Below are 27,398 nucleotides of genomic sequence, written 5' to 3' on the forward strand. Positions count from 1 at the left end.
TTTTGAAATACAAAAAGAAAAAGTTGCACCTGCTGCTATTACCCAAAAAAAAAGGCAAAGAGGCCAGCAGCCCCGTTTCTAACGGGAGCCCGCTCTCCGTGGCCGCCGCGCCGGAATCTCAGCGCCTCCCGAAGAGCCATGCGCCTGGCGCTATTTATAGCCGGGGGCTGTCCGGACCGTACCACCGCCGCTCGCTGGGGCCGCCGACGGGGGAGGCGCGCGGGGCGGCACCGCCCCAAGCCGCCCTGCTCCGGGCCGCCGCCCGCCGCCGCGCGGGAGTCCGCCCGCCCATAGCGCCCTCCCCGGGCCCCGCTTCCCCCTCCTTCTCCAGGGCACACTCGCAGCCCCCACCCCTGGTCTGACTGGGAACTTGAACCGGTCCAGCCTGTTTAAACGGAAAGGACAGAGATCCTGTCTGTTCAATGTAAAAAAAAAAAAAAAAAAAAAAAAAAAAAAAAATCAGATCAGACCGCCGAAAGAGAGAGAAGAGAGGAGAGGGAGGGAGAGAGCGGGGGGGAGAGGGGAGAGAGCGCGCGAGCGCGAGCGAGCGAGAGAAGAGAGGAGAAAGAGAGAGAGAGCAGAGAGCGAGGTATAGAGCAACCGAGGGGGAGAGAACCCGAGTGTGTGTATGCGTGTGCGTGTGTGAGCGCGAGCGAGCTTGCGAGGAAGAGGAGCGAGAGAGTGCGAGCGAGAAAGAATAAAAGGAAAGAAGATTTTTCTCTATGTATATAAAGATGGCCACGTTAGCAAACGGACAGGCTGACAACGCGAGCCTCAGTACCAACGGGCTCGGCAGCAGTCCGGGCAGCGCCGGGCACATGAACGGATTAAGCCACAGCCCGGGGAACCCGTCGACCATTCCCATGAAGGACCACGATGCCATCAAGCTGTTCATTGGGCAGATCCCCCGCAACCTGGATGAGAAGGACCTCAAGCCCCTCTTCGAGGAGTTCGGCAAGATCTACGAGCTTACGGTTCTGAAGGACAGGTTCACAGGCATGCACAAAGGTGAGTGCACCTTATCCTCCTAACTTTGCTGGGGAGGAGAGGGCGGGCGGGCTGGCCGGCCGGCCGCGGACGAACCGGAGACGGCGCGAGAGGCAGCCTCGGGCGGACGCCGAGGAAGGAGGCGCTCGGGCAGCAGAGACCAGGACTGGGGTGCGTGGGGAGCTGTTTGCTGGGGCAAGGCTGGGTTTTGGGAAAGGAGCTGACAGAAGCGGTGCCGTAGGGAGAGCAACTGGAGCAGAAGAGGAAGAGAAAGAGAGAAGGTCGAGGAGGAATTGGGCTTGTATTTGGGGGTACGGCGACTTGAATGATTGGGATGGGGACAGCTGCACCGCCGAGCCCGGGACGCTGAGCGGCAGACTGGCAGGCGCGCAGCCGGCCAGGGACCGAGGGTGCTGTCCATCGCCGTGGTGCTGAATATACTGAGGAGATTCGGTGGTCTCCGCTCAGGGCCAGAGTAGCAAGAGCGCAACCGTCTAAAAAGGAGGGAGGTGACAAATTCAGAGATATTTTTATTTCGCTACCAATTTAACAGTAAACTCTCCCTGTCTATCTGTGTTTCTCAATAATCCGGTTGTGGTGTGAGTGGTGGGGGAGGGGGTGGATATTTGAAGGAAGGAGGGACAAAACCTAAGACAAGAATTAGCAAGGAGCCAGCCATCCCCTGGGTGGTATAAGGAGTTGGGGAAGCCTGGATGATCCCCCCTTCTCAGGAAAGTGGGGTTTTAGAGGGAAATTTGTATGTGCACGATATGCATTTTAAAGGGTGTAGCCTAATTATCCCAAACTCACCATGCAGAGAGGTTTATAGTACATTATTTCTCTCCCTTGAAGCAATCAATGCTAGTGAGTGCTTGGGGGAGGGGAGACAGAATAATCAAAGAATTAAAACCTAGCAACTTTTTAGGAAAGTGGTCATGGGAATTGTCTGCAGCCTGCCTGTTTTTCTCCTTGTTTTATTATCGTTAAGGCAGAGCCCCAAATGTGTTCAGTTGTAGGATGTGTGTGGGTGGCTGGTGGGTGATGAAATTAGCCCAGTGCTCTGCTCCCTAACAGTAATGTATAGGATGTGCAGCAGGGATTCATTGGGGCTGGAGCTGTGTGGGCAAGTTAAATGCTTTCTGAGAGAGACTGATCGTCAGGCAGAGAAGGAGCACCGTTCTAAGGAAGTTGTAAGGGATGTGTATGGATGTTCTGTTTTTAATAAACAGTAGTATGGAGAGCCACTGAAGATGCTGTGTTAGAGCTGGTGGTTTTAATGATGAAAACACACACACACACACACATGCACACGCACACCCACCCACACAGAGAGAGCAGCCTCATCCTTGGCCACAAATGGGCTATGAACAGAGCTGATCCTCCGGCACATTAGGTGCAGAGCTGTCTGGCTCTCTAAGCAGCAGTGGTTTTCACTATCACAACCGCCCTCCTTCTCCAGCCCTCCCTTCATCCGAATACTAAGCACAGCTCCAAACTCTTCATAGTTGGAGTCCCAGAGAGCAGTTTTTATTGGCTTTAGCATCTTCCAGCTTGCCTGCTGAGGAGTAAATCTTAAAGTTAATGGCATGTTGAGCCGCACAAAACCACGGCAGAATGGAAATATACTAGGTTTGTTGGGGTGGGGTGAGGGAAGGGGCTGTAATGGATAAAGAAACCAACCTTTATCCAATATGGAGAAAATGTTCAGAAGAGAAACTGCAAAGGTGGACTGGGGAGGCAGTGTTTGAAATAATATTTGTTTCTTTCCCCCCCTCCCCCAAATCAACCATATCTTTGTAGTTTTTCCTTTTCCAATCAAGCTCCATAGATGCTAATCAATGTTTGTATCACCTTTGTCATTCTAATATGTCCCCAGATTTTAAAATAGTAATAATGAAAATTAAAAAGCATAGGTAGGGAAATTCTTTACCCATCTTAATCATCAGTTCTTGTGACAATTTGAGATTTTTAAAGTTAGAAAAAAATCAAAACCCACTAGAGGTGAAAGACAGTTGTGAAGACCCGGGCTTCCTATGAGATCTGGATTGGAGCACTTTATTTGATGCTTTCTTTCAAATGAAGATAAACTTTAACAATATTTCTTGCTTTCTTCTCATGATCCCTTCTTGCTGGTATCATCACTGTCTCTGATGTTATTTGGACTCCCTTGTACTGTAGCAAAAAAGTAGAATTATCATCATTTGCATCAGGAAGGTAGAGAAGCTTATGATACAGTTATATTGTGTGCATCATCTCATATATATACATACACATACCTGGCCAGGATTCCTAGGACAAGCAAAACTTCATTTTCTAAATAATTCTTCCCCTAAACTGACTCAGTCTGTGGCAGGCAGGCCCATTGGCCCGGCATGCTGGGTGCCTCGTTGTCGCAGCTCACCCTTCAGAGCCTGAGCATATATTTTTTCCTATGAAACTTCCTGCCTCTCCTTCACTTGGATTTTTATAGGCAAGGTTGGGGCACAACATCCCAACAGTGCCTGAAAGCTCTGGGAGAGCTAAATAAATGAGACAGTTTCCGAGGTCTGTTTTATTCAGTCCAAGAAGAGTTTGAACTCCTTCTTCAGTGATACAGCCTGATTTATTAGCTAATCCTGATAAAATAAGCCTCCGGCCACCTTAAAAAAAAAATTACTCGCCTGCCATTGGTGATTAATTACTGTTAAGTCAAAAAGCATGATGAGGCTTGAAGAACAAGGGTTGCATTTGATTTCTAGATTTTCCCCAACTCTAAATTAACAACATGAGGTTCTCGGGATAGAAACATGCCTTTGTTAAGCCTGCTTTCAGGGCATATTTGTGGCTCTTTCTCTCCCCTTCTTGAATTTCTAACTTCTAATGAATCATACTAGGATAAAATTGAGGGACAACACAGGATAGTGGCTTCCAGTGTGGATGGCGTATGTATATTATTGGTTAAGAAAAAAAGTAAAAAATAGATTAAATGCATGCGATTTCAGGTGGATATCCATTTGTTGACCACCTGCCATTTCAGGTGACTAAAGATGGAAGGAGTTCTAAGGGTTAAGGGAATACCTACCATGTGTAGAGTGAACCTTAAAAGGCAATTACTCCAGTCAAATTGGGAGTCTGTGGAGGAGGGAGTGGGTGGGTGTTGTGGAGCAAACCCAGCCATATCAGAGAAAGGCTGTTGAGCTGGGGAGGCAGCAAATAGCAGTTGTGGACTAAGGTAATTACTGTAAAGGTAAATTTACCCCCTGGAGACCAGAAAGCAATTGGGCAGGGGGAGATCTGGGTGCTAAGCTGAGAGAGAAACCAGGAAAAAACCCAGGATTGCAATTTGAAGAAACAACACCCAAAGAAGAAAACCCAATGTAATGCAAACTCTCATGGCTAATTCTGAGTCTTCTCCCCTCCCCACCCCCCCCATTAGAAGCACTTTGAGGAAGATTGTTTTTCCAGACTCCAAAGAAAAAGACATTGTACTATTGATTTAAGAGGAGAGAGGCAAACTCCCGGGGTAGCAGCAGAAGTGAGCTCAGGACTAACTTTGCCCCTTCCTATAGAATTGTTCTCCCTTGAAGAAGGGAACAGGTCACACACTGGTCTAATTCTTCCCTTCTCTCACATTTTATTCATTTCTCCTCCTTTTATTTCCTGGAGAACAAATGGAGCCAGTGACTGAAAATAGATACACACACACACACACACACACACACACATATCCATGACTGCTAACACACACAGCAGATCACGCATGAAGAAGCCCGCAATCCATTCATAACTTTGGTCTTGTCTAACAGGATAAAAGGCAGCAAAGACTGAGTTACTGGGAGACATAAAGACTAGTGCTCTCTGGGTAGCCATATTATAATGCATTATCTTTGAAGTCATTTAAGTCCAATTTAAGAGATATTTAGTATAATATTTATGAATTAATGTAATCTAAACATAGGGCTGTCCCCAAAGGTTTAAGCAGCCTTTACTACTGAAGTGTGCTTGTTCCTGGAGCCTGCAATGCATTTTTATCTAAATAGCCAAGTCCACATTACAGTCCCTCTAGTTAACCAGTTAGAACACATCTGTGGCCTGGGTAACCACTCTGCATTGAGGTCATCCTCCGCTGCAGGGAGGAAAATCTAGTCTACTGGCAGCCCTGGGGGCTCCCAACCCAGGAGCCACAGCAGCAGAAACTTTCGCCCCTCACACTTTCATACAACATCCAGAGGGAGGGTGGGAACAGAGTGATGGAACAGAGTGTGGACTGAGCTCTGGAGAGCATATCATTTTAAAATGTACTCATCACCAGATGCACAACCTCTCAGTTCAGCGGTATCTGACTAGGAAATGCCTGAAGCCCCATGATTTGGGGTGTTGCTGGGAGAAAGGGAAAGGGCAAGGGCTGTGATTATGTTTCGGTGATTTGTGACTATCTTCACAAAATTATGTCCTGTGTTTTCACGTAAGATGTAACAAGTCTCGGAACATTGAGTTTCCACCGCTTGACTTTGGCCGAGCTGGCTAGTTGTTTTCCTGAAATAGGTGAACTAAAGCCGGCGAGGCTCTGGTGTCCGTTCCAAAGGACTCCACGAGGCAGTGATGCTGAGGCATCCTCATGAGCATCAGTTCAATTAACATGAACTTTTTAAAAAAATTACTTTGAAAAATAAAAATTTATTTCTCTCCAGGGAAAGACTGGTAGAACAGCTGGGCACACACCCATAGTTGTTAAAAGAAAGATGTGCCTTGTGAGAAAGAGATATGGAAAATGGGATAGCTGTGATGAGAAAAGAAGAAAAATATTTTTTTAAAAAAACAAGTTTCACTAAAGAAAATAAGCAATGCCAATCATTAAAAAGCTAAAGTAAACAAAACCAAACAGGTCCATACAAAACCTTCAAATTTCAAGTGTTGATAAGTATCCTGCTTGGGAGCAAAGAAAAAAGTATTGGGAAATGACCCCTTTATTTAAGAGACTAGTGGTTATTTGCTCCTTGTGCACAATTTCATTTATCTTCTAAACAGACTTCCTCAGAATCAACACACAGAGATAAATTAATATGCACATGTGCACGTATCTGCACCCATGTGCAAGCATGACTAAGCGCATCCCACACATATGGAAACCAGGGCTGGCCTAGATTTCACTGCAATTCAACAGGGAGATGTTAACCATCTTTTCCCCCCTCAGCTTTAATGGGAATTCTAGATTGGGTTGAAAGAACCCCCTTGGCACACTTTCACTGTCTCCACCTGCTCCGGTTGGCTGGATGTCGTGGCTTCTCAAACACAAGACAAAACAAAACAAAAAGAAAAGCTTTTCTTGAGTGAAGTCATAGCTTGAAAACAACCCAAAGGAAAACAATTACAAAAATGCATGCCGTAGGTATGCCCCAGACACAGGCATGTTGTTGAGTTATCAGAGTGCTTTCAGAGAACTGGTTTCCAGGGGCATTCTTGATGCCCAGTGAGCTCTCCAAACTCCAGCAACCTGAGCATGGCCATCGCTGTCACTATTATTAACATCATTATCCTCATTATTATAATTTATGTATCAAGATGGGAGAGGGGCTTCTGAGTGATCCTTAGAAGCTATCCAAGGCACCACCTCTTTGGTTGGGAGCCAGTCTTACTTGCCTCAGGTAGATTGGGGGAAAACACTGCACCACTCACACCTTCCATGTCATCAGAAGGTGGTCATTTTCCAAACTGACCCAGGAGGGACCTCACCAAACAAAACTTGGGGTAGGCAGGTGTAGAAGAGAGGGAGATGCAACAGAGAAGTAGGCCCACCATCGTGGGCAAAAAAAGGAAAACTGAGGGTTCTGAGAGTTATAGGGCCAAAATGCCAGCTGGAAGCTGGGAGCGCTGGTTGACAGTGGTTAGAACTGCAGCAGCTTCCGAACTTGGAAGGGAAATCCCATGTGACATGCGAAGAGAAGAGCGAGGGAGTGTGAAACTCTGTGCGTTTCTGTGGGAACTGGAGGACTGAGGGAGGGAGGACGCTGCAGCCTGTGTGGGTGTGTGTGTGTGTGTGTGTGTGTGTGTGTGTGTGTGTGTGTGTGTGTGTTTCTGCAGAGGAGAGATGACAAATGTAAGTGGCACAGAGATGATGTTAGGGGTAATTTCATCCTGAAGGCTATGTGCGTGATCAGGAAGGTGGTTGATGGAGAAAAGGAGAGGATCTGGGGACAGTGACGCTGTCCTTGTGATTCTGTACTGGCTCCACCTCAGCATGGGTGCTTGGATTTGTCAATGATCTAAGTTTCAATGTGGAGGCATGCTCTTGTTTATCTGAAATCCCCACCTAGAAGTCCAAATATGGGAGAGGGTTCCATCTCCCCCACCCCCCCCACCCCCACCCTTTGCAGGCTTGCTTGCTTACCTATTGACTCATTTTAGAACTGACCTTCTATCCAGGATCTGAGTGGCAAGCCACCGAACCCAGCTCTGTGCAGAGATAACTGTCTCCATCCACTGCATTCCCTTCCCCACCAGTTGCCCCTTGACACCCCAGCCCTACTTTTCTCTTGCAGTGTTCTCTCTCTCTCTCTCTCTCTCTCTCTCTCTCTCTCTCTCTCTCTCACACACACACACACACACACACACACACACACGCCTTGGCCAAGTCGATCAAGCTGAGCCCTCCAAGCAGAACGCTGCATTTCCCCTAAAGGCAAGCAGGTGTGGCAGGGATCTGGCTGCCCATCTTTTGGACTCTACAAGAAAAGCCCATCCCTCCCCCCTTTACTTTTGCCTTCTCTACAGGTCTTTACATACACAGACTCTCCAAGAATCACAGGAAGCATCCAACCCTACCCAAATAGCCTAAGGAAGGAGAACAGAGCCCCCCAGCTTAGTTGTAACCCTTTTATCATTATCCTGCATCTCACTTTTTTCCTTCTCCTTGCTATTTAAAGTGCCCTCACAAACCCCAGAGTGAGAACCAAAGAGGAAGGTCCATGTTCCACTTGGCAACATAGGGGTGCAGTTAAAGATGCCAGGGCAGAGAGACAATGATGGGGCAGAAGCGGTGGCAGAGGAATTTCCTGACTTTATGTGCTTGCCCTAAGGGCATCCTCCTTCTCTGCTCATCCAGGGCTACTGGAAGCCGGAAGAGCAGAGAAGGTATAAAGCCAGAGCCGCAGCCCTGCCCACAGAGACCAGCAAGGCAGCCAGGTGGGCAGGCCCCGGGTAATTGCCCTCCTTTCTGGGTCCCTCTGTGAGTAGAAGGGGATGTTTTCAGGTCCACGCATTCACAGGGCTTCTCCCCTGCCCCTCGCTCCACATTTGGCTTCTCTTATTCGCCCCTGTGTCTCCCTTCCAGCTGAGCTGAGGAACACTCACAGACGGAGCGATTCCCAGCAGCTCAGCCTGGGAACACATCCTACGTGGCCATCTGCAAGATGTAAATAAACGAATGCCCTCATGGAGACAGATGTAGTTCTGGGTCCCTGAGGATGGGACAGCCAAAAATAGTGATCAAAGCTCAGGGGGGGCGGGGATTGATAATGAGCTGGACTCCAACAAGAGTTTAAATGTTCTGAAAGCCGCTTCTGGACAGCGACTCACCTGATGTGATGTTACTTTATTGCAATGCACTCGGCTTTAATTAATTATCACCTTGGTTAAGAGCATCTCCAGATCAAAGGTTTCTAGATACTTAACAGATCTTACTAACAAAGCCCCCATGCATTAGGCTATCCCACAGCTCTCCGGCCAGACAAACAAGCTTTCTTTCCTCTCTCTAAGCTGCTGGTGTCCTCTTTGCTGAAGACAAGCAATTCTTTCTGCATAGCTGCTCTGTCCTAGGATGGAGATTGTGACGGGGTGTTGTTCGCTGAGGGCAAGGGGCCGCTGTCCAGCAGCTGTTTCTAAAATTGCACAATTGAGACTTGGTTCACCTTCAAATCTGGCTGGCTGACATGGGGAGGGTTGACAGAAGAAAAAAGCGTTCATGGAAATGCAAAAGGTGTGTGTGTGTGTGTGTGTGTGTGTGTGTGTGTGTATGCGCGCGCACGCACGTGCCCCAGTACCAATGTGCACAGCCACATAAATATTATGGGATCGATACATTTCACATCCACTGCCTTCACTTCTTAACTTCTCCCTCCTGTCTCTTGAGCACCTGTGCTACCATCGTATTTCACTCTGAGAAATGCTTGCAGCTGAAGCGTGCATAGATGATGCTGTATTGAACCAAGCCATTGTTTGGATTCAGTGGGGGAGTCTGAGTGCCCATTGAAGGATGGTCCTTCCAGGGGTAGGAGGTGCCTAAAGAATCTACTTCTTAAGATATGATAGGAACCTCACTCTTCAGAGTCGCCAAAACCTACAAACTGACAGGTGACTTACTTGAAAGCAACCCTTGCAGTCATTCTAGGCAGATTTGAATGCCATACGTGGCTGTTTGTTCATTATTCTAATTTAATGATGCAGTCACACCTAATTAATCCATGTCTGGTTTATTCATACACTATGTCTGAGGATCCAAAAGATCTCTCTAGCCAGCCGGCTTCCCTTTACAAGGCCGAGTGCAGAATCTCCCCTGACAAGTGAGCATGTCTGTCACATGTCTGGGTGCAATCAGGAATGGATCACTGTAGACCAATCTGGTAGAGGCACTGCCCCTGACACCACTGTTCACACAGGTAGGGGTGACAGTAATCACAGGTGTGCCTCTAACCATGAGATCTGTGTGCCTGTGCAACACACGTGAGCACACAAAGTGTGCATTCTCCCACAGACCCTCCTAATAGGCAGTGGGCCACACCCCCATGTGTAATAAGGGGCAAACCCTTGTGGAGTGGCCAGCACTCCCAAGATTGGGAGTCTCAGTGCAGAAGGTTGAGAGGTTGAGCTGAGTCGACCTCCCTTCTCATGGAGCTGGATTCAGCGCTGCCACTGCAGAGAGAAAGAGACTGAGGCTGGGAGCGGCCTGCCCCTGGAGCCAAGTCTGCAGCATGGCCTCCAGCGCACCACCCCGTGGCTGCTCTGGCCACACTGCTCCCAGCGAGTCCTGTCTCTTGCCTGGCAGGTACATTGAGAGAACGAAGCATCAACCTAATAATATCCTTATAAAGCCAAGCCTCCTGCGCAAGTCCTAGGAGACAAGAGGCATCTAAAGATCAAACAGTACATCACAGTGTATTTGTAGGAACTCTCTGATTCTGCTACCTCCCTATAATGCTCTAATTGACTATTTGATCAGCTCTAAAAGGGCCGTGTTTAAGATAGGCATCCATACACACCCATACACATGTCCACACATCCACACACCCACCCACGCACACCCACTCACCACACAAGCACTTGCACGCAGACTTGCTCTTGCACACGCTACTGCACCCACACTAGCTCAACCAGTCAGGGTAGATTTTCACAGGAGATGCTTGAAGGTGAGTGAGAAGCATACACCTAAGGTTGTACCTGCCCTTCCAGTAATGGGCTTATCAATACCTCTTAAAGAAATGTGACAGCCAGCCCAGTGTGATTCAGTTGTGTGGACAAAGGTCAGCATATAGATATCCATTATTAATCATATCAATATCTTGGTTGACCAATATAACCAGAAACTGTATCATGTCGCTGCTGATGGGTGAGGCAGGGAGGACTCCGCGGCAACGGCAGGAAATGATGCCCATGTAAAATTAATCATATTGACTGGTTCTAAGAATACGCAGAGAGGTGAAGATGTTGGGGGTGCTCGCCGTGGTGGGAGAGGGGGGCCTGGTTCCCAGAGGCCTCGTGGTCTTGAGCTCCTGGAAGGGGACCAGGGGAATGGAGGCGTTTCTGGGTGACTGATGAGAACAGTTTTCCTCATCCGGCCTCTGCGTGCCAGTGGGGTGAGGTAGAGGAGAGGTGTTCTCTGAACAGGAAAAGAAAGAAATAGGATCCCCTACCCATTATCCACCCCACATATCCATATCTTTCTCTCAGATCAATACTTGGCTTGGCTTGGTCTCATCATATGAGGCCCAGAGAGCATCCTTGTGCCCGCTGTGTGACGAGGTCTGTCTCCAAGGGGGTGGCCTGAGCCTGAAGCAATATCCTTAGTTATGTGGTGGGATACTGGCCCCGGGAGATGCCAGTGTGCACTCTGAAACTTAGGGGTCCCAGGAGGAGTAGCATCTCATCAGGTCAATCACCATGATTGGGTTCTTGGGACGAGACTCGAGGCCCTGCCCCATCATCACTGCGGGTGGGAGCAGGAATATTCCACACATCAGACAGCTATTGCTCCCTGAGGCTCACCTCCAGTCACAGTGAGCGGGAAGGAAAGGGAAGGCCATGTGTCCTTGTCCTTGAAATTCCCTCCAGGCATACCCCTTGCCTTCCGGAGCCTCAGCCCCAGAGGTTCTGGCCCTATTTGGCAGCCCTGGGCAACACCTGGCAGGCTGTTCTGAGAGGGGAGAGGAAAGGAGAGAATCCCAGTGGCTGGGTGCTTACTCAGAAAGCAAGAGAGGGAGCAGGGCTGGCAGGGGAAGCCCAGTGAGTGCTTGAATGATTCCTTTTCTCCTTTTCCAGAGCCTGTTGTTCAGGCCAGATCCCATGGGGGGGGGGGGGGGGTGGATGACAGATGATAGGAGAGGGGCTGGTCAGGGCAGGGGAGGAGCCTCTGACTGTGAAGGAGGGCGAGGAAACAGTGCCTCTGCTGGGAGGTGAGTTGGGGCTTCTCAGGGCTGGGTTGCTCCCCTTCCCATAGGGAGCACTTAGGCTCAGTAAACGGGCCATGTCTGATCCTTCCTTAACCCCATCTGCCTCCTCCTTCCCCCTCCTCAGGGTGCCCAAGGGGCAAGCTTGTCCCCTCACTTCATGCACAATCAGTCCCACCACATGCTTACACCCAGGGTCTTGGCCAAGCTCTGCTCCCTCCACAGTGACAAAGGCCCAGTCTTCCTAGCTGAGCCCCAGCCCCTGTGGCCACTGGGACAATTCACAGATCGTAGCTTCCAAAAGGGCACAGGCTCAGCATGGCCATAGTGGGCCCAGGCCAGCCTCCCTCCAGTGCCATGTTCCCTCCTCAGCCCCCAGTCTGGGTCTAAGGAGTCCTAGGAGAACAGCCCAGAAGCCAGGCCTCTCCTCTAGACCTTCTCCTTCCTTGAGGAGGGGCCCCCAAACTGCGAGTGTGGGAGGGCTCCCCTCTCTTCTAGTGGTCGCCTGCCCTCTGACGGTGAGAGGGGGAACTTCCTGCACTCAAGCGAGGGCCCCTCATGCCCACAGGACTCAGAGGCTAGGCTTCCAGGAGCTGCAGACCAAACCTCTCCCGCACCCCTACACCCCTAAGGGCCAGGGCGGATCACTCCTCTTTTGCATGGGAGCCCCCTGCTTAAGTGGGCAGCATGGGACCCTGGGCCCCATCCCTCACTGAACAACTCAGGCCCCAGCCTGGACCACCAGCAGAGACCCACAAAACAAGAGATGAGAGTCAGAAAATCCAGACAGTATTGTAGTTTCAGTACAAACGTCAGTTTCATTTCATTTCAAAAATGAATAGCCAGCTTATGACTTAGGGTGCATTTTAATTCTTACTTCCATATGTTGGGGCTCCAGACTCTCCCATACCTACAATCCTGTGCCTGAGGACCCATCAATGAGTGACCATGGGCACACCCGCCACCCGGGCATGGTGCAAGCCCCAGTGCAGCGACCTAAATCCAGCCAGTGCTCAGAGCGGAAGGCACGGAGCAGGAGAGCCATCACTGGCTTATTACATGGCTTCATTTTCCCTTCCAATTAAAAAATTTTTAATTAAAACGTAAGACCTTTCTCTTTACTCTCATCTTATTTCAATAAGTAAAGTATTAGATTTGTTTTAGAGTGAGATCTGTTGTAATCGTGTTGGGCCGGTTTGAATATCCACTGGAACGAAGAGTCAAGAGTGAGGCCTGAGATGAGGCAGCTGAGTGTGTCCCCAGAGAGAGGGGAGAGCACACATTTCAGGGGTGTCTCTGAGCAGGGAAAGCAAGCCCTGAGGCTGCAGTGAGTGACCACGGGCAGACCAGGTCACACGGGCTGACTGGGAGGGGAGCCAACGGAGCAGGGCCCAGGCCACACACACGCACACGAGAGAGAGAGAGAGAGAGAGAGAGAGAGAGAGAGAGAGAGAGAGAGAGAGAGAGCACTGTCTCCCCTTGTCTGTGGCTCACACTGTCTCCAAGGCCTCGGTTGGTTTCTCCCTTGTTTCTCAAGTTTCTCAGCAAAACATTAACTCTAAACGTCTGACCTGTCTCAGCTGAGCCGTTGCTTACAAGTCTGGTCCCCAGCAGAGGCCACCCAGCAGGGAGGAGAGTGTCCCCAAGGCTGGCAGAGGCAGGAGGAGGAGCTGCTGAGGCAAGGGCTGCAGCATCATCAACCCCACTGCAGTCGGCCTCCGGGACATCCTCCCCACCATCCCTGCTTGGGGAGCAGGGCCCCACGCTCACCCCATGGGGCAGGGGCAGGTTTCTGCAAAGCGGAGAATGTGGGGCATTATAGTTTGGTGGGGGCAATGCACCAAGTCCCACACTGGGGAGCCTTGGGTCTAACGGGACAGATAGGGACCTCAAGGAGTCCCAGATTCTTATGCAGCTCAGGTACTTGAGGGTCAAGCTCTCTCCTCAGAAGGTGGGGACCCACCCTCACCACCATGAAATAACTGGTTCTGACAGGGGCCGGCAAACCCACAAATATAAACCTGTTCAATGCAGATGTCCTCTGTGGGGAATGAAGGAGCCCCCAAACCGGAGTAATCACAGAGGGACACCGGCTCCCGGGTAAGGCGGCGGGAGGAAGGCAGAGTGGCCCGGGGAACAGGCAGAGCAGGGAGGCTGGAGTGCCGAAGAGCCCGGTTGTTTTGTTTCGTTTCATTCCATTATGTTTTGTTTTTGTCCCACTGCGGTGAAGTCTTACTCTCAGGCTGGTGGACAAAGGACTTTCTCCCTTTGAATAAATGTCTTCCCAGCACCAGTCTGGCTGGCGGAGAAGAGGTGGGGGTCAGGGGTAGGTGGATGGGTGCAGATGTGGCCAAGGGAGTCCAGGACACACATGGAGCCTGCAAGGGCTGTCCTCACCTGCTTCGGGGCCGCAGTGTCCTTCTGATGTCACAACGGCAGCCCACTTGGGCTAAGAAATTACTCAAAGAATATTTAAACTCGGGCCCAGGTTCTCTGTCACTGAGGCAGGCATCCATGTTGCCCCCACAGGCTCACTCAACAGAATGTCCCAAGCGATAAACTGGGGAGTTCTGCAGGTTAGACTCCCCATGCCCTCCACCCTTCCTCTGTGTCTGCCCCAGCTCAGGAGTGGCTGGAAGCAGCCAGGCAGTGGGGCTGAAGAGGGGACACTGTTTCCTGTACACGGGTCTTGCAGCTGGAGGGACCTGGCAGATCCTAGGAAACACTGCTCCCAGTGTGGACAGCAGGGTGCCAGGCCCCTGGACAGCCCGTGTGCTGCAAGGGAGCAATGGGGGTGCCTTGCCGGTCCCTGGCAGAGAAACCCAGCCCGGAGGAACTGGAAAGCCGCTGAGTTGGGGGGCCACGGACACAGGATTATTTGTGGCTGACTCTCTAGACCAGCCGTGGGCAAACTACGGCCCGCGGGCCGGATCTGGCCCATTTGAAATGAATAAAACTAAAAAAAAAAAAAAAAAGACCGTACCCTTTTATGTAATGATGTTTACTTTGAATTTATATTAGTTCACACAAACATTCCATCCATGCTTTTGTTCCGGCCCTCCGGTCCAGTTTAAGAACCCACTGTGGCCCTCGAGTCAAAAAGTTTGCCCACCCCTGCTCTAGACTCTAGAGGAAGGATCACCCCTCTTCTGGGCCTTCCATAGAGCTTGGCCCCTGGCATCTTCCCGAGCCCCAGGATTTCCGGAGGGAGGAGCAGAGCTGGGCTGTGGAGGAGCTGAAGTGACTGCATCACTCCCCTCCCGGCAGGGACATGGGGGTCAGTGACGTGGCCTTCCCATGCCCTCCCCGCTCACTCATCCACCTCCTCTCCTCTCTGCCCACCATCCTCAGGCCCCAAACCCCAAGCCCCAGTGCCCTCGGGCCTCCCAGCCTTCCTAGGACAACGGTCCCCACCACAAAGTGACCTCCTTTTGCTTTCCTTTTAAGTCCTGCCCCTTGCTGATCTGACAAATCAAACTGGGCAGATGTGTCCCTGGCGGCTAATGGACATTAATGTGTTACCGTTTCTGGCAACACGTGCCTCGTACCGGGACCTTTTAGAGCCCAGGCTGTAACCTGAAGAAACCTCTCTAATAGGGGAATGTCCAGCACAGCGAGGCCAGAGGGAGACGCTGGGAGCCTGGGAGGCCTCTGGCTACTCAGAGGGGCATGGCCTGGCCTAAATCTGTGCCACTGCGGACACGAACCCCACCTCCCAACCTGCCGGGCCAGAGGAACCCAGGCAGCCAAGGGCTGCTCACCCTGCCCATCTCCCAGCTGGGCCAGCACACCCCGCGGCTGCCCTGCCAAAGGTTTAATCAAATATTAAACACGGTCAGTAAACTTAAGCCAGCGTCCTATCTGGAAAGCTGAGTCCCTTCCCCCAGAGCAGCCCAGTGAAGGGGACATTTCCAGCTCTGATTTGCCTGGGTGTGGGGTAGAGGTTTCTTGGTTCCTGCCCCACTGTGGGCAGGAAAAGGGGAGACAGACAGGGATCATGGCAGGGAGGGAGGCTCATGGTTTTCCTCCCCATTCTATTATTCATTTCCTCTGATTTTTATCTAATCTGTCTTGATTGTCTTGGTGAAACTTAATAGACAAAGTGAATTTTTATTACATCATCAATATAATCTCTAGCTAATCAGCAGACACGGGGCCACCGCAAGCCCTATAGCTCCTCATCTGGCTTCATAAATAGTGGGAACAATCACTGCCGAGTGCGATCTCCCACCTCCTTCCAAGAGGCTCCCCCTGCCGCTCCCCCTCCCCAGACCTATTCTTGGGAGTTCTGCCCTCCCACCCTCCCCCCGCCCTGTGGGCCCCATTGCCGGTTCATGGAGAGATCTTCCCCATTTGCACATATTTTTAGTTTTCTCCCTCCCAGCTTCAGCTGTTAAAATCACAAATCTGGGGCTTGTGTTTCGAATGCCAAAATAGCCTAATGTTGACTGATTTTTATTCTGCTTCTCTCTGTGCTCGGAATATGGTATGTCATGAGATATTACCTAATTCTATGGATCACAGTGCATACTATACACCACATTATGTATCCAATTAAGTGACAGTATAGTTCATACCTATATAAGCTATGAACCAAGGTGTTTTGGTCATCCAAAGTCAAACCATGTGTCTGATATGCTGTACCGCAGATGTTATTTATATGTTCATTTATATTATAGAGTGCCTTCCATTTATATCGCATGTTGCTCTGTAAAGTACTTTCTTGTATATACACCTTTTATCCCTATTGCAACCAGGTAGAGTTGATGCCTTTTTTGTAAAGAAAAATGGAAAGGGATCATGAAGGAAAATTACAACCTGGTCAAATCCTGCCAGGATACAAGAGAGCAGCTTCGGCTCAGAATGGGTGCCGGGAGCCAGGGAAGGAGCCTGGGCGAGCCGAGGGCCAGAGGCCTGGCTGCTCACCAGACAGGCCAATTCCTGGCTGGGCCTGCTGGGCAGCCCCGGGCCAAGGGGCACCCCTCATTTAGGAAACGGTTTGTTTGGAGGTTTCCCCCTCACAAACCTGTGAAAAGTTAAATGTGAAACTGAGTGCACCCCCTTGCAAGTCATCTCCGTCGGGGCTGGACCCGTTCAGGACCGCAAGGCTGCCTTCTCCCCACTGCGGGGCCCGGGCCACACTGCTCTGCATTGGCTTGGATTTGAGGAAAACAACTGGCAAACACTACTTAGAGTCGAGTGCTATAAATAAAGCGGGTGATGAGGCTGAGGAATCTGCTTTGTGCGTCCACACCCTGGACTGTTAGGGGAAGGAGGGACTGCTTCCAGCAGGCAGGTCAGAGCGGCTCTGGGAGTGGCCGGCCACCCTTTTAGGGTCTCTCTTCCTATTCCTGTGCTAAGGGCCAGTTCTATGCATCTGTTCAGTGGATGGTCCAGGGATCGTGGGGGCTCCTTCGGTTTGAGCCTGACAGTTCGAGGTGGCCCGGGTCCTCACAGGGGCCCCCAGAGCAGGCAGCGTTTAGCACTCAGGACAAAGGCAGCTGGGGCACAGAGGATGCGCTGCACCCAGGAGCTGGGCGCCGGGTCCTTGCCCTGCCCTGCTGCCCCACTCAGCCTCAGCTTTCTCCTCTCTCACATCCCTACAGTGACACCTGCTCGTCCCACCTCTTAGGGTCACCGTGAGGAGGCAGTGAGCTGAGAGGAGGGAAAACACGGTATAAAAGTGAAACTCTCCAGGGTCATCGTCATGTATTAAGTGCCAGCACCCCCATCAGACCACCGGGAGCGCTGACAGTCCTGCTCGCGCAGAAATCAGACCAACTGGATGACATCAGGCTCAGGGTGCACCGGAGGAAATACTGACAAAGCACCTACTACCCAGCACACTCGGGGCCTTCCCGTCCTCTATCTCATCAAGCCCTCCTGACAAAACTGTGACAGAGATGTCCCTGTGCGCCTCTGAATACCACGGGGATGGTGCTCTGGTAGCAGTAACTCGATGAGGGTTATGTGCTAGGGAGACGCAGAGCCAGAACTTGCACCCCAATTTGTCATATTCTCAAGCCCGCCACATTTCCGTGACTGCGGTTCCCTTTTGGGGAGTGAATGAAAAGATTGTCTCTTCCACCTCCTTCATTCTACAGACAGGGACACCGAAGCCCTGCGGCCTCGCAGGCTAATGTTTCCTTAAATCAGTCCACTCTGTCTTTTATGAAGGCTCTGAAAACATGTACGTGCACACATGCATATGACAGGCACACAGATAACACACAGACACACCCACATATTGACATACATGTGCACAGACACACAGGGACACACTCAAATAAATACACCCTCAGACATGCATAGGAGCACATGCAAATATGGACACTCATACAGATACCCTTGCACACAAGCACACACACTCAAAAATACAGATACACACAGACAGACAATGCATAGACACATAGTCCCTATAGACACACATAGAGATACACACACACTCACTCGCACACCACTTCTTCACAGGCATAAATAACCACAAGGCCACAGGCACAATTAAGGCGCATGACTCTTTCAGAAGGAGAGATCAACCCAGCTGCTTTGACAGGAGAAAGCGATGACAGAGGCTGAGCTTGGAGGCAGGGTGGGGGCACAGTGGGTCCCTAATGCACCTTTCAGCCCTAGGCTGAAGGCCAAAAGTCCTCTTGCTCACACTGGTGTGGCCCAGGGGCCCTATAAAGGCCAAGGCCAAATCCTCACTAGAAATAAACAAAACAAAAAAACAGAAGGCGTTTGCCGAGAACGCTCCCTCTGCAATCTCCCTTCTGCGTCAACCCACAGGATCCTGGCCAAATTTCTGCTCATCTGACCAAAACCAAAAGCAGGTCCTGGAGAAATTTTGGGCAGGCCTCCCAGGGGCCACTCGGTCCCATGCATTGGCTATGGACAGGTCTCTTATAGGTCAAGCCAAGGCTGTGAGCAGACGAAGCACCTCCAGAAAAGATGATTGGGAGGGGGGAGAGGAGGGTTGTAGGTTTACAGCCAGAATCTGTCCTGGAGGCCAGTGTAGGCTCTGGCTGTCTCACTCTGTGGCTGAGCGAGGGAGGACGTCTTTGCACACCGAGCCCTCTGCTGTCCACCCAAGCCTGCCCGCAGCCAGCCTGTAGGCTCCTGTTGTCTATGGGATTACACTTGATTTGGGCTTGGCAGAGAAAGTGGCCCTATCCTTGTGTATTAAGGGAATACACACACACACACACACACACACACACACACACACACACACACAGTGAGCTAAGTGTTAGCAACAGCAAGGAGCTCATCAGAGAACAGGAAACCTATGGTTTTCTTTTTTTGGACTAAAATCCTGAGGATCTGGGAATTAGTTCACTAAGTTTCTCTGAAGACAGAGCAGATCATTCAGAAGTTGAGGCTTCTGGGGAAATGGGGCAGGCCTGCTTTGTCATGTGTGCATTTCAGCCACGAGTGCTGGACAGGGGATGCTCTGGGGTGCCATTGGAGGAGTACATGTGATGCTGTTCGCGTGAACATCTGCTGGTGGGCTGTGAGGGGTGAGGCTTCGTGGGCACCTCTGGTCTGTTGCAGAGAGAGGGCTGTGCATGACCGTGGTGTGGCTATGCCTCTGGCATGTGGTGTGCGGATGATATTGTCTCCTGTGTCCTCTCCATCTCCGGTGAGCGTGTGTGAGTGTGTTGGTGTGGGGGTCATATGTGTTAGCTGCAGGAGAGCTGTGTTTCTATTGGTTCTGGACAGGACAGGGAGGATGCAGAAAGGGCTCTCTGTTTCCCTGCGGTTTCAAAGCTCCCTCATCCGGGACTTGCTATCCTGGCGAGCCCCACCCTTTCTCTCAGACCAGGGTATCTCATGCCAGTTTCCTAAGGTTCTGGATCTAAGCAGAGATCCAGGACCCAGAGCTCCTCCCCACAGCTGCCCTGAGAACAGTGTGTGTGTGTGTGTGTGTGTGTGTGTGTAGTATGTGTGCACGTGCACACACACCACCTCCATGTGAGCACACCGAAATCTCAGCTGGTGAGGCAGGGCGAGAGATGGGCGGATGTGTGTGCTCAGACGTGCCGAGCGTGGGCAGCCATGTGGGAGCTGCCACGGGCTCCGGTGGGCCAGTTTTTAAGTGACAGATTGTGTGTACATCTATGACGAGATTTTCCACCAAGTGCTTGTACAAAACAGCAGAAAAAATGGGCTCGACTCCCTGAGTGGGCACTCCCACAGTTCTCTGCCCATGTGTGTGAGTGTGGGTCTTTCTCAGGGGTCTCTGGCTGGGGTGTGGAGAGGATGTGGAAAGGTCTGTGGGAAGGAAGGGTCCTGCACCCATGTGGCTGGGGGCAGCCTGACTGAGTGGGACACTAAGTGAGACGGTGTCCTCCCGACACCTCGCCGCTTTCCCAGACGCATGGCTGGGCCATCTGTGGCATGTTCTCACATGCTGCCCACAGATTCCCCTGGGAGACTGAAGAAGGGGGATTGGGGCTCCTCAACACCCCAGAAGGTTGCCCTGAACACCCAGCTCCCCTAGGAGACAATGAAAGTGCCAAGCGGGTGTGTGTGTGTGTGTGTGTGTGTGTGTGTGTGTGTGTGTGTAAGAGAGAGAGAGAGAGAGAGAGAGAGAGAGAGAGAGAGAGAGAGAGAGAGAGAGAGACAGGGAGCTGGGGGCGGCAGCTATGGGAAGAGAGAGCCCCCCTCCCCACTGCCTCCATCTGGGTGGGAGCAGATGGTGCTCACACCTGACCAGCAAGGCCAGAGGCAGCTCTGGGAAGCAGTGTGTCCTGAGGGAGGACAGTGCAAAGGAGCACCCCCAGGAAATGCTCTCTGGTGAATGCACCTCTGCCCGCCCAGATCTGTCCTAGGCTCACAGAGCCCCTGAGCCCAGCCCACACACCTAGCTACAGGTGCCCTGTGCCTTTGCCTCCACTCTGGGCCACTGGGAGGCTGGTCCAGTTCTTGGGCGCAGACACAAAGGGCAGGCCCTCCCTCAGCCTGGCCCCAGCATGCGCTCACTATGCTCCTTGGTGGCAGTAGGTAGAAGGCCAGTCCCACCCGCCCCCAGGGGCCCTGAGCCTCAGGCATAGATCTAGCAGTGACCTTTACTCACCTGGAGAGCTCTGCTGAGCTGCCCCCCCCCGCCAAGGTCAGAGACCCAGGGTTGTCATGTGGCCTTTGCCTGGAAGTCTTCTGCGGCAAGAGCGGGGAGCCCTTCGGTGAAGCCTGCTTGGCCTCCTGCAGCCAAGGCTGGACCCTGACCCTCCACAGACTTCCCAGGACGCCTGTGTCAGGACCCTGAAAATCTGGTGGGAAATGCAGATCCTATCTCTGCCCCAGACCTCGGAATTCCCTGAAGATGGGCCAGGGACTCTGTAGTTAGGTGACAACCCCAGGGGTCTCCACACACGCCACCGCCTGGTTCCCAGGGCTGCTTTATGGCTGCCCCCAGGCCCATGATCGGTGCCCGGTCCAGACTGTGAGAATGCTGCGGCTTCCTCCTGCCTCCAATCTGGACACGCTCCGAGTGTCCTCTAACTTCCTGTCCCTGACCTGTGGCCTGCAGGGCTGTGTTCTTCCCCAGAGGAACGCCCTCCCAGACCGCCAGGACCATGTGCGGAAACTGTAAAACCCTTCCTTAGGCTGCCTTCACAACCGCCAGAATGGACATGCCTTCCCCACCTGTGATCTCACTTCCTTACCTTCACACACACCATTGCGCACACACCCACAGACACACAGACACAGTCACATAGACACACACAGATACACACACACACACACCTGCATTCACACATAGACACACACAAACACACACACAGACATGCTCACATGCACACAGATGCACACACAGATACACTTGCACTCACACATAGACACACACAGATACACAGAGAGATGTACTCACACACACACAGCCACGCAGATGCACACACAGACACACATAGAGACACAGTCGCATAGACTAACACACAGATACACTCACACACAGACACAGCTGCATTCACACATAGACACAGACATGCTCACATGCACACAGATGTGCACACAGATACACTTGCACTCACACATAGACACACACAGATACACACACAGAGAGATGTACTCACACACACACAGCCACGCAGATGTACACACATGCACTCACACACAGAGATACACAGAATTGTGCACTTGCATTTATACCCACCCCACCCTCCGGTAATACATTATGTGCAAGTTCTTTATCACATGGTTTAAACTAGTCTCTTCCCAGCCACTGGAGTCATTGCCCTGCTCAGCCCCTTCTGTGGCTTCCCACGCCTTCCCAGACCTCCTCAGGGGAGGGGAGGGCGGGAGGCCCTGGAAGGGCACAGAGGCTGTTAGGCAGGCAGTGCTGAGGTCAAACCCCGGCCTGTCCACCGATGGGTAAGCTATGTGACCTTGGGCAAGTCGCTTTACCTCCTGGGCAGCCTCAGTTTCCTTGTCTAGCAAATGGGGATACACAAACTGCCTACGTGGGTTAGCTCTGAGTATGAAATGTAGCAATCTAGGCAAAGCACTTGGCACAGTGCCTGGAACGCGGGGAACCTGAAACCTGAGATAAATCGTGGCCGAGTAACAAATGAGAAAAGATAAAGAAGTCAAGAGGCTTCGCAGCCCAGACCCTTCGGCCTTGCTGCGCTTACTCTCATGCTTCCTTCCTGCGAGATCAGTTCCGTCTCTGCACCCGCTCTGGCTGCCCCTGCCTGGTGCCCCCTTCCCTTCGCTTCCCCCAGACCACAGCTCTGCAGGCGCAGCCTCCTCCAGGAAGTCCATAACAGCGCGGCCCCTCCATCTCTGAGTCCCCAGAGTGTGGATCCCCCGCCTCGCTCCCCAAGGCCTTAGACCCCCTGGGGTAACTCCCTGAGCTCCCGCTATGCCTTCTCTCACCTGGAAACGGAGATGGAATTGATCAGCTCTAAGAATGCTCACTGCTTCACAGTCTGTCACCTTCTGGGGTGAAGTTTGTGCTGGATTTAGCATCCAGGATGGCACAGCCATTAGGGACTCTCAGAGGCTGGGGCAGGCATGCAAAGATTTGAGGATCTGCTTGGAGACCACAGTCAAGGGTCAGAAGTAGGTCGAAATGATGAGTCCTTGTCAAGATGGAAGAGTTTGTGACTAGGGCTTGCTCATGGGTTAAAGTGGGGTCTGATGGCTGGCCCTCATTAGCGCTGGGTTTTCCCCAAGAACGGGAGCGGCCGCAGAGGTGCCGTGGAGAGAGCACCGCATCTGGAGTCCAGAGGCCTGAGTTTTAATACTTGCGAATTGGATGATGACCACAGGCATGTTAGTCCCTGAGCTCTGAGCTCTCATCTATAAATCAGGACTAACAACACCGACCCCACGGGTTACTGTGGCAATTAAATGAGAATATGTGAAAACATCGAGAATAGGCTTGTATAATGGTAACAATCCTAACGGTCAGAGGAAAATGGTTGCCACGTCTTTACCATTCACCACGTGCTCCGCGCAATACCAAGGATTCTAATGTGCGATCTCATTTAACACGCCCAGCTCACTGAGGGGGGAGGTTCTGTTTCTATCTCTATTCTGCAAACAAAGAAACAGAGGCTCAGAGAGTTTAAGTAGCTTCCAAGGTCACACAGTAAGGAAGTGGCAGAGCCAGGATGCCCGCCGGTGCCTTCCCCCCAGAGCCATGGGCTTCACGGAGAGCACCTGTGCCTGCCGGGTGGCTAAGCCGGGTGTGGGGACGAGGGCGCCTCCATGTGTGTATACACCATGATGGAAGATGGGAGCAGCCAGCTCCCGAAGTTCAGTGGATACACAGTAAGCACTCAATAACGAGTGTTTATTTATTGCTTCTGTTTACAGCTTTATTCCCAAAGTGAATTGTTTGTTTAAGTAAGGAGCATTTACCTTTATTACAGTCATTGGTAAATAAAATTATATTTGCATTTCCACAAATATGTATGAGTTTAATTAGTCTTGCAATTCGTACACAAGTGCCAGGCCAGGAAACACAGTCATGAACTCACACTTCTACCCCAGGCCAAAAAGCCTTCTCAGACAAACACCATCAGGATTAAATAATTCATTCATTCACAGATAGTTATCGATCACCCTCTCTGTGCCAAGCCATGAGTATAGTTACTGAGACACAACAATGACCAAGGCAGATGAACCCCAGGCTCTCCTGGAGCTTCCATTTTCATGAGCAGAACTAGGTGATAAATTAAAATTAAAAAATTAAATACCCGATAGTAAGTACTATGCCAAGGATTAAAACGTATGGATGAGGTGCTGAGTGACTGGGGCTGCTCTATACTGGGTGAGCAGACAGTGAAGCTGACATCGAAACCACAAGCAGAGATGGAGGGAGAGAACACTTTGGGCAGAGGAAACAGCAGGTGCAAAGGTCCTGAGGCAGGAATGGGCTTCATGTGTTCAAGAGGACAGGAGAAAATCTGGTGTGACAGGAACATTGTGGGGGTGATAGGGAGAGGGAGGTGGAGGGGGCAGCTTGTGTCAGGTTTGGCAGGTTGAGGGGGATGCTGGGTTGTATTCTAAGTGTAGTGAGAACCTGGAAGGAGTGTGCTCTTATGTATATTTCACAAAGCTCTCTCTGACTGCTGTGTGGAGGCAACACTACAGGAAGGCAGGCGTGGAGGCAGGTGGCCAGGGGAGTGATAATGGGGGTGTGGATTAGGGTGGGCAGTGAAGACGCAATAAATAGATGGGCTCAGGATGTGTTGGGGTGATAGGGGGTCCCGGGACTTGTTGATGGATTGGGTGTGGAGTGGAGAGAAAGAAGGGAGCCCAGGAAGATTTGAGCCTGTCAGTGGCGAGCAGTGCTATTTACTGGGAAGGAACATGTTTTAGGGGTAGAGATCAAAATTCCATTTTGGCCATGCTGTGTGTGGAAGGCCAGTTAGACACCCAAGTGGGTACAGTGAGAAGGCAGGTGGCTATATGAGTCTGGAGCTGAGTGAAGGCCTGGGCTGCTGGTACATTGTTGTGTCCGGTATGTAAAGTCACTTATAATAGAACAAGTTAAACAAGCCTTCAGAGATGTGATTATGTTTCTTCCTAGTATGGTCCGAGCATCAATTAGGCACAGACTGTGTGATGCACACTAGGAGTCAGGCACGCATGAAGTCCGAGACAGGACCCTGACTCCCACGTCCCGCCCCCGCCTTGAGGCAGGGGCCCACCAACGCTGGCCACCACTGACCCCCATTTTGTCATTAGGGGATGTTCCTCACACCTGGATTCCACCTCCCACCATCTCCCAGAGCTTAGCTTGGTTCTGTCCTTCCCATGCTCCCACCCAAGTCCCTCCTGCTGTAGCTTTTGCCAGGGCCCCAGCACTGCCCGGCCTTGGAGCATCCCTTTCCCAGGATGCCAAGGTTGCATTCCACCAGGAGGGAGAGCGGGAACTGTCCAGGGGTGAGTCAGCCAGATTCACCGCGGAGATGTAGGTCGCTGCGCTCCCTCCTTTCTGCGCTGCAGCAGCTGAGGCCCTCCCACCACCACCCACGTCCTTGTGGCCGGCACCCCTCCCCAGCGGCCCCTGCCAGCCTGACCTCGCCAGAGGCTTCTCTGAACCCCTGGAACTGAAGTGCCCCGCAGGGACTCCTCTCTGGCCCCCAGAGCCACCACCAAATGCCTGAGGCAGACTGCTGGCCCTTTTTTCTCTCTTTTCAAGTTAAAACTAATAAAAACACACAATGAAATAAGCTGATGTTTTACTTACAAATCAGAGCTGAAATTACTCACTGAGGTGAATGGGAGGCTCCAGCAGGTGGGGCTGGGGCTAGGGAGCCTGCAGGTGAAGGGCCCCCCCCAGGGCCCCAGGACAACCTGCCACACCCAGATTGCTCTCCTTAGACACCCCAGAGCCAGGCCTCCTCCCTCGTCACCACCCTGGAGAAGCCTGGGTCAGAGCCCACTGTCAGGAGGGTGGTCTTCAAAAGGCCCCCGTGAAGAGTACTGGGGAAGTGGGTGGAAGGACAGACAGACACCTGGGGACCGTGCGCATGCAGATGCACACGCCCTATTATGGACCTGGCAGTAATAGTAACAGTGCACCTGTGGTTGAGTTCTCGGACATGCCAGAGGGCACTGCCCACAGGGCTGCACTGCCTCACTTCACCCTTGCAACCACCCCATAATGTGGCCAACTGGGCAGCTATCATGTAACTATTTCCATGCAGTTAAGTTCATTTCACTTCAATATCATTAGAAATTCAGTTCCCCAGTCTAATGGCCACGGTGTAAGTGTCGAGAGCCACAGGTAACTAGTGGCTACTGTGCTCAACAGTGCAGACATAGGCCATGGCCCGCGTCGCAGACAGTTCCACGAGACGGCATGCTCTCAGAATTGAGGGCCAGTACGCACCGTGAGCATCGCACATGCACACACTAATGTGTATGGAAATATGACATAGGCAGCTGCGGGCTTCACTGGAGGTTCACATATGCTCCCACATGGGCCATGTGGTGTGTGTGTGTGTGTGTGTGTGTGTATGAGAGGTGCCTAATCCTTGTCTACCACCCCCATATCCTGCTGCCTGCGGGAATGTGAGAAACCAAACTGCCTGGGTTCAAATCCTGGCACTTCCGCTGTCCCTCTGTGTGACCTTAGACAAGTGGCTTCACTTCTCTGCACCTCAGCTTTCTCTTTATAAAACAAAGATAATAATAGAGCCGTGGCAGAGGGCTGTTAGGAGCATTCCATGAGACAATGCGTGCAAAGCTCTCAGCGTGGCTCCCGGCACATTGCGAGCTATTAATAAACGTGAGCTGTTACCAACGTTTCCAGGAGGCAGCGTGTTTGCTGGGCTGGGGCAGCCTTGGAGGAATCACGAAGGCAGTGCGTTGAGAACTCTAAGGCAGGAGTTTCACTTCAGGCTCAAGCCCAATGTTTAGGGGCGGGGCAAGGGCTGGAGGGATGCTGCAGGGGACCCCACTGACCCTGGGAAAGGATGGATGCTGGGATCAGGGGGTGCAGACAAGGGAAGGTGTGCACGGAGAACCTGTGTTAGACATGGAGAAGGAGTTAGCCTCGGCGTGTTCTTTAGAGCTTGTATCTTCCTGTCTTGCCCCGAAAATGCACTGCTTGGAGAGGGAGAGGGAGCACCATGCGCATAACTGTTTTACAATGTCAAAATTGCTTTTCAATTCAGTAAAGCATCAGGACAGCCATTCCCTCGCACCTTGCCCTCCGGGATCTAAAGCCTCACCTGGGAGATGAGACCAACCCACAAGCGACAACTGGAATGAAAAAGAATCCAGCCGGGGAGGCACCTGAGGGAATTCCCAGTCCAAGGCAGCCATTTTAACACAAATCAATTCAACAGGTGCATGTTGCTGGGAAGACAGCCTTACCGGGGATTCAGAAACAGCAAAGTTATGAATGAGTCTCTGCCCTCAAGGAGTTGTGAGCCTGAGAAAGAGGCCCAAGGCCCTGGCAGCCCAAGGTTAGATCAACATTCCCAGTGAGTGGGGTCCTGGGTGGGAAAGCTTATGAGTAGGAACTGGGATTGGAAATGTGCTTTGAAGGATGGGCCTGACCTTAGGGAGAACAGTTGGAGGTCCAGAGAGGTTGGGCAGCTTGCCCAGGGCCACACAGCTAGTCAAGACTAGAGCCAGGCATGAGGTCCTTCCACCATGGGGGATGCGGAAAAGTGGATGGGTCCCTGCTCAGATGGTACAGGCATGGACCCTCGAGGTGCACAAGGGAAGAGGAGAGCTGGTTCTCTGCGCCACCCCTGTCTGTCCTGGAAGCCTCGGGAAAGGTCCCGCCCAGCTGCGGGCTGGAGGCTG

General features: G+C 51.8%; 1 protein-coding gene across 49 annotated transcripts in view; it reads left to right on the top strand.

Annotated features, from left to right (window-relative positions):
- The first annotated feature begins 549 nt into the window (after nucleotides 1–549).
- CELF4 (CUGBP Elav-like family member 4) overlaps nucleotides 550–27,398 on the top strand; it is a 270,758-nt gene continuing 243,909 nt past the window's right edge. For all 49 annotated transcript variants that reach the window (XM_036323029.1, XM_036323012.1, XM_036323019.1 and 46 more), the window contains exon 1: nucleotides 550–1,008. In XM_036323029.1, the coding sequence (XP_036178922.1) occupies nucleotides 723–1,008 (286 nt within the window). In that variant the 5' untranslated portion in view covers nucleotides 550–722. The remainder of the gene's footprint in view (nucleotides 1,009–27,398) is intronic.

The sequence above is a fragment of the Myotis myotis genome, unplaced genomic scaffold, assembly GCF_014108235.1.
Source record: "Myotis myotis isolate mMyoMyo1 unplaced genomic scaffold, mMyoMyo1.p scaffold_m19_p_9, whole genome shotgun sequence".
In the NCBI taxonomy this organism is placed as follows: Eukaryota; Metazoa; Chordata; class Mammalia; order Chiroptera; family Vespertilionidae; genus Myotis; species Myotis myotis.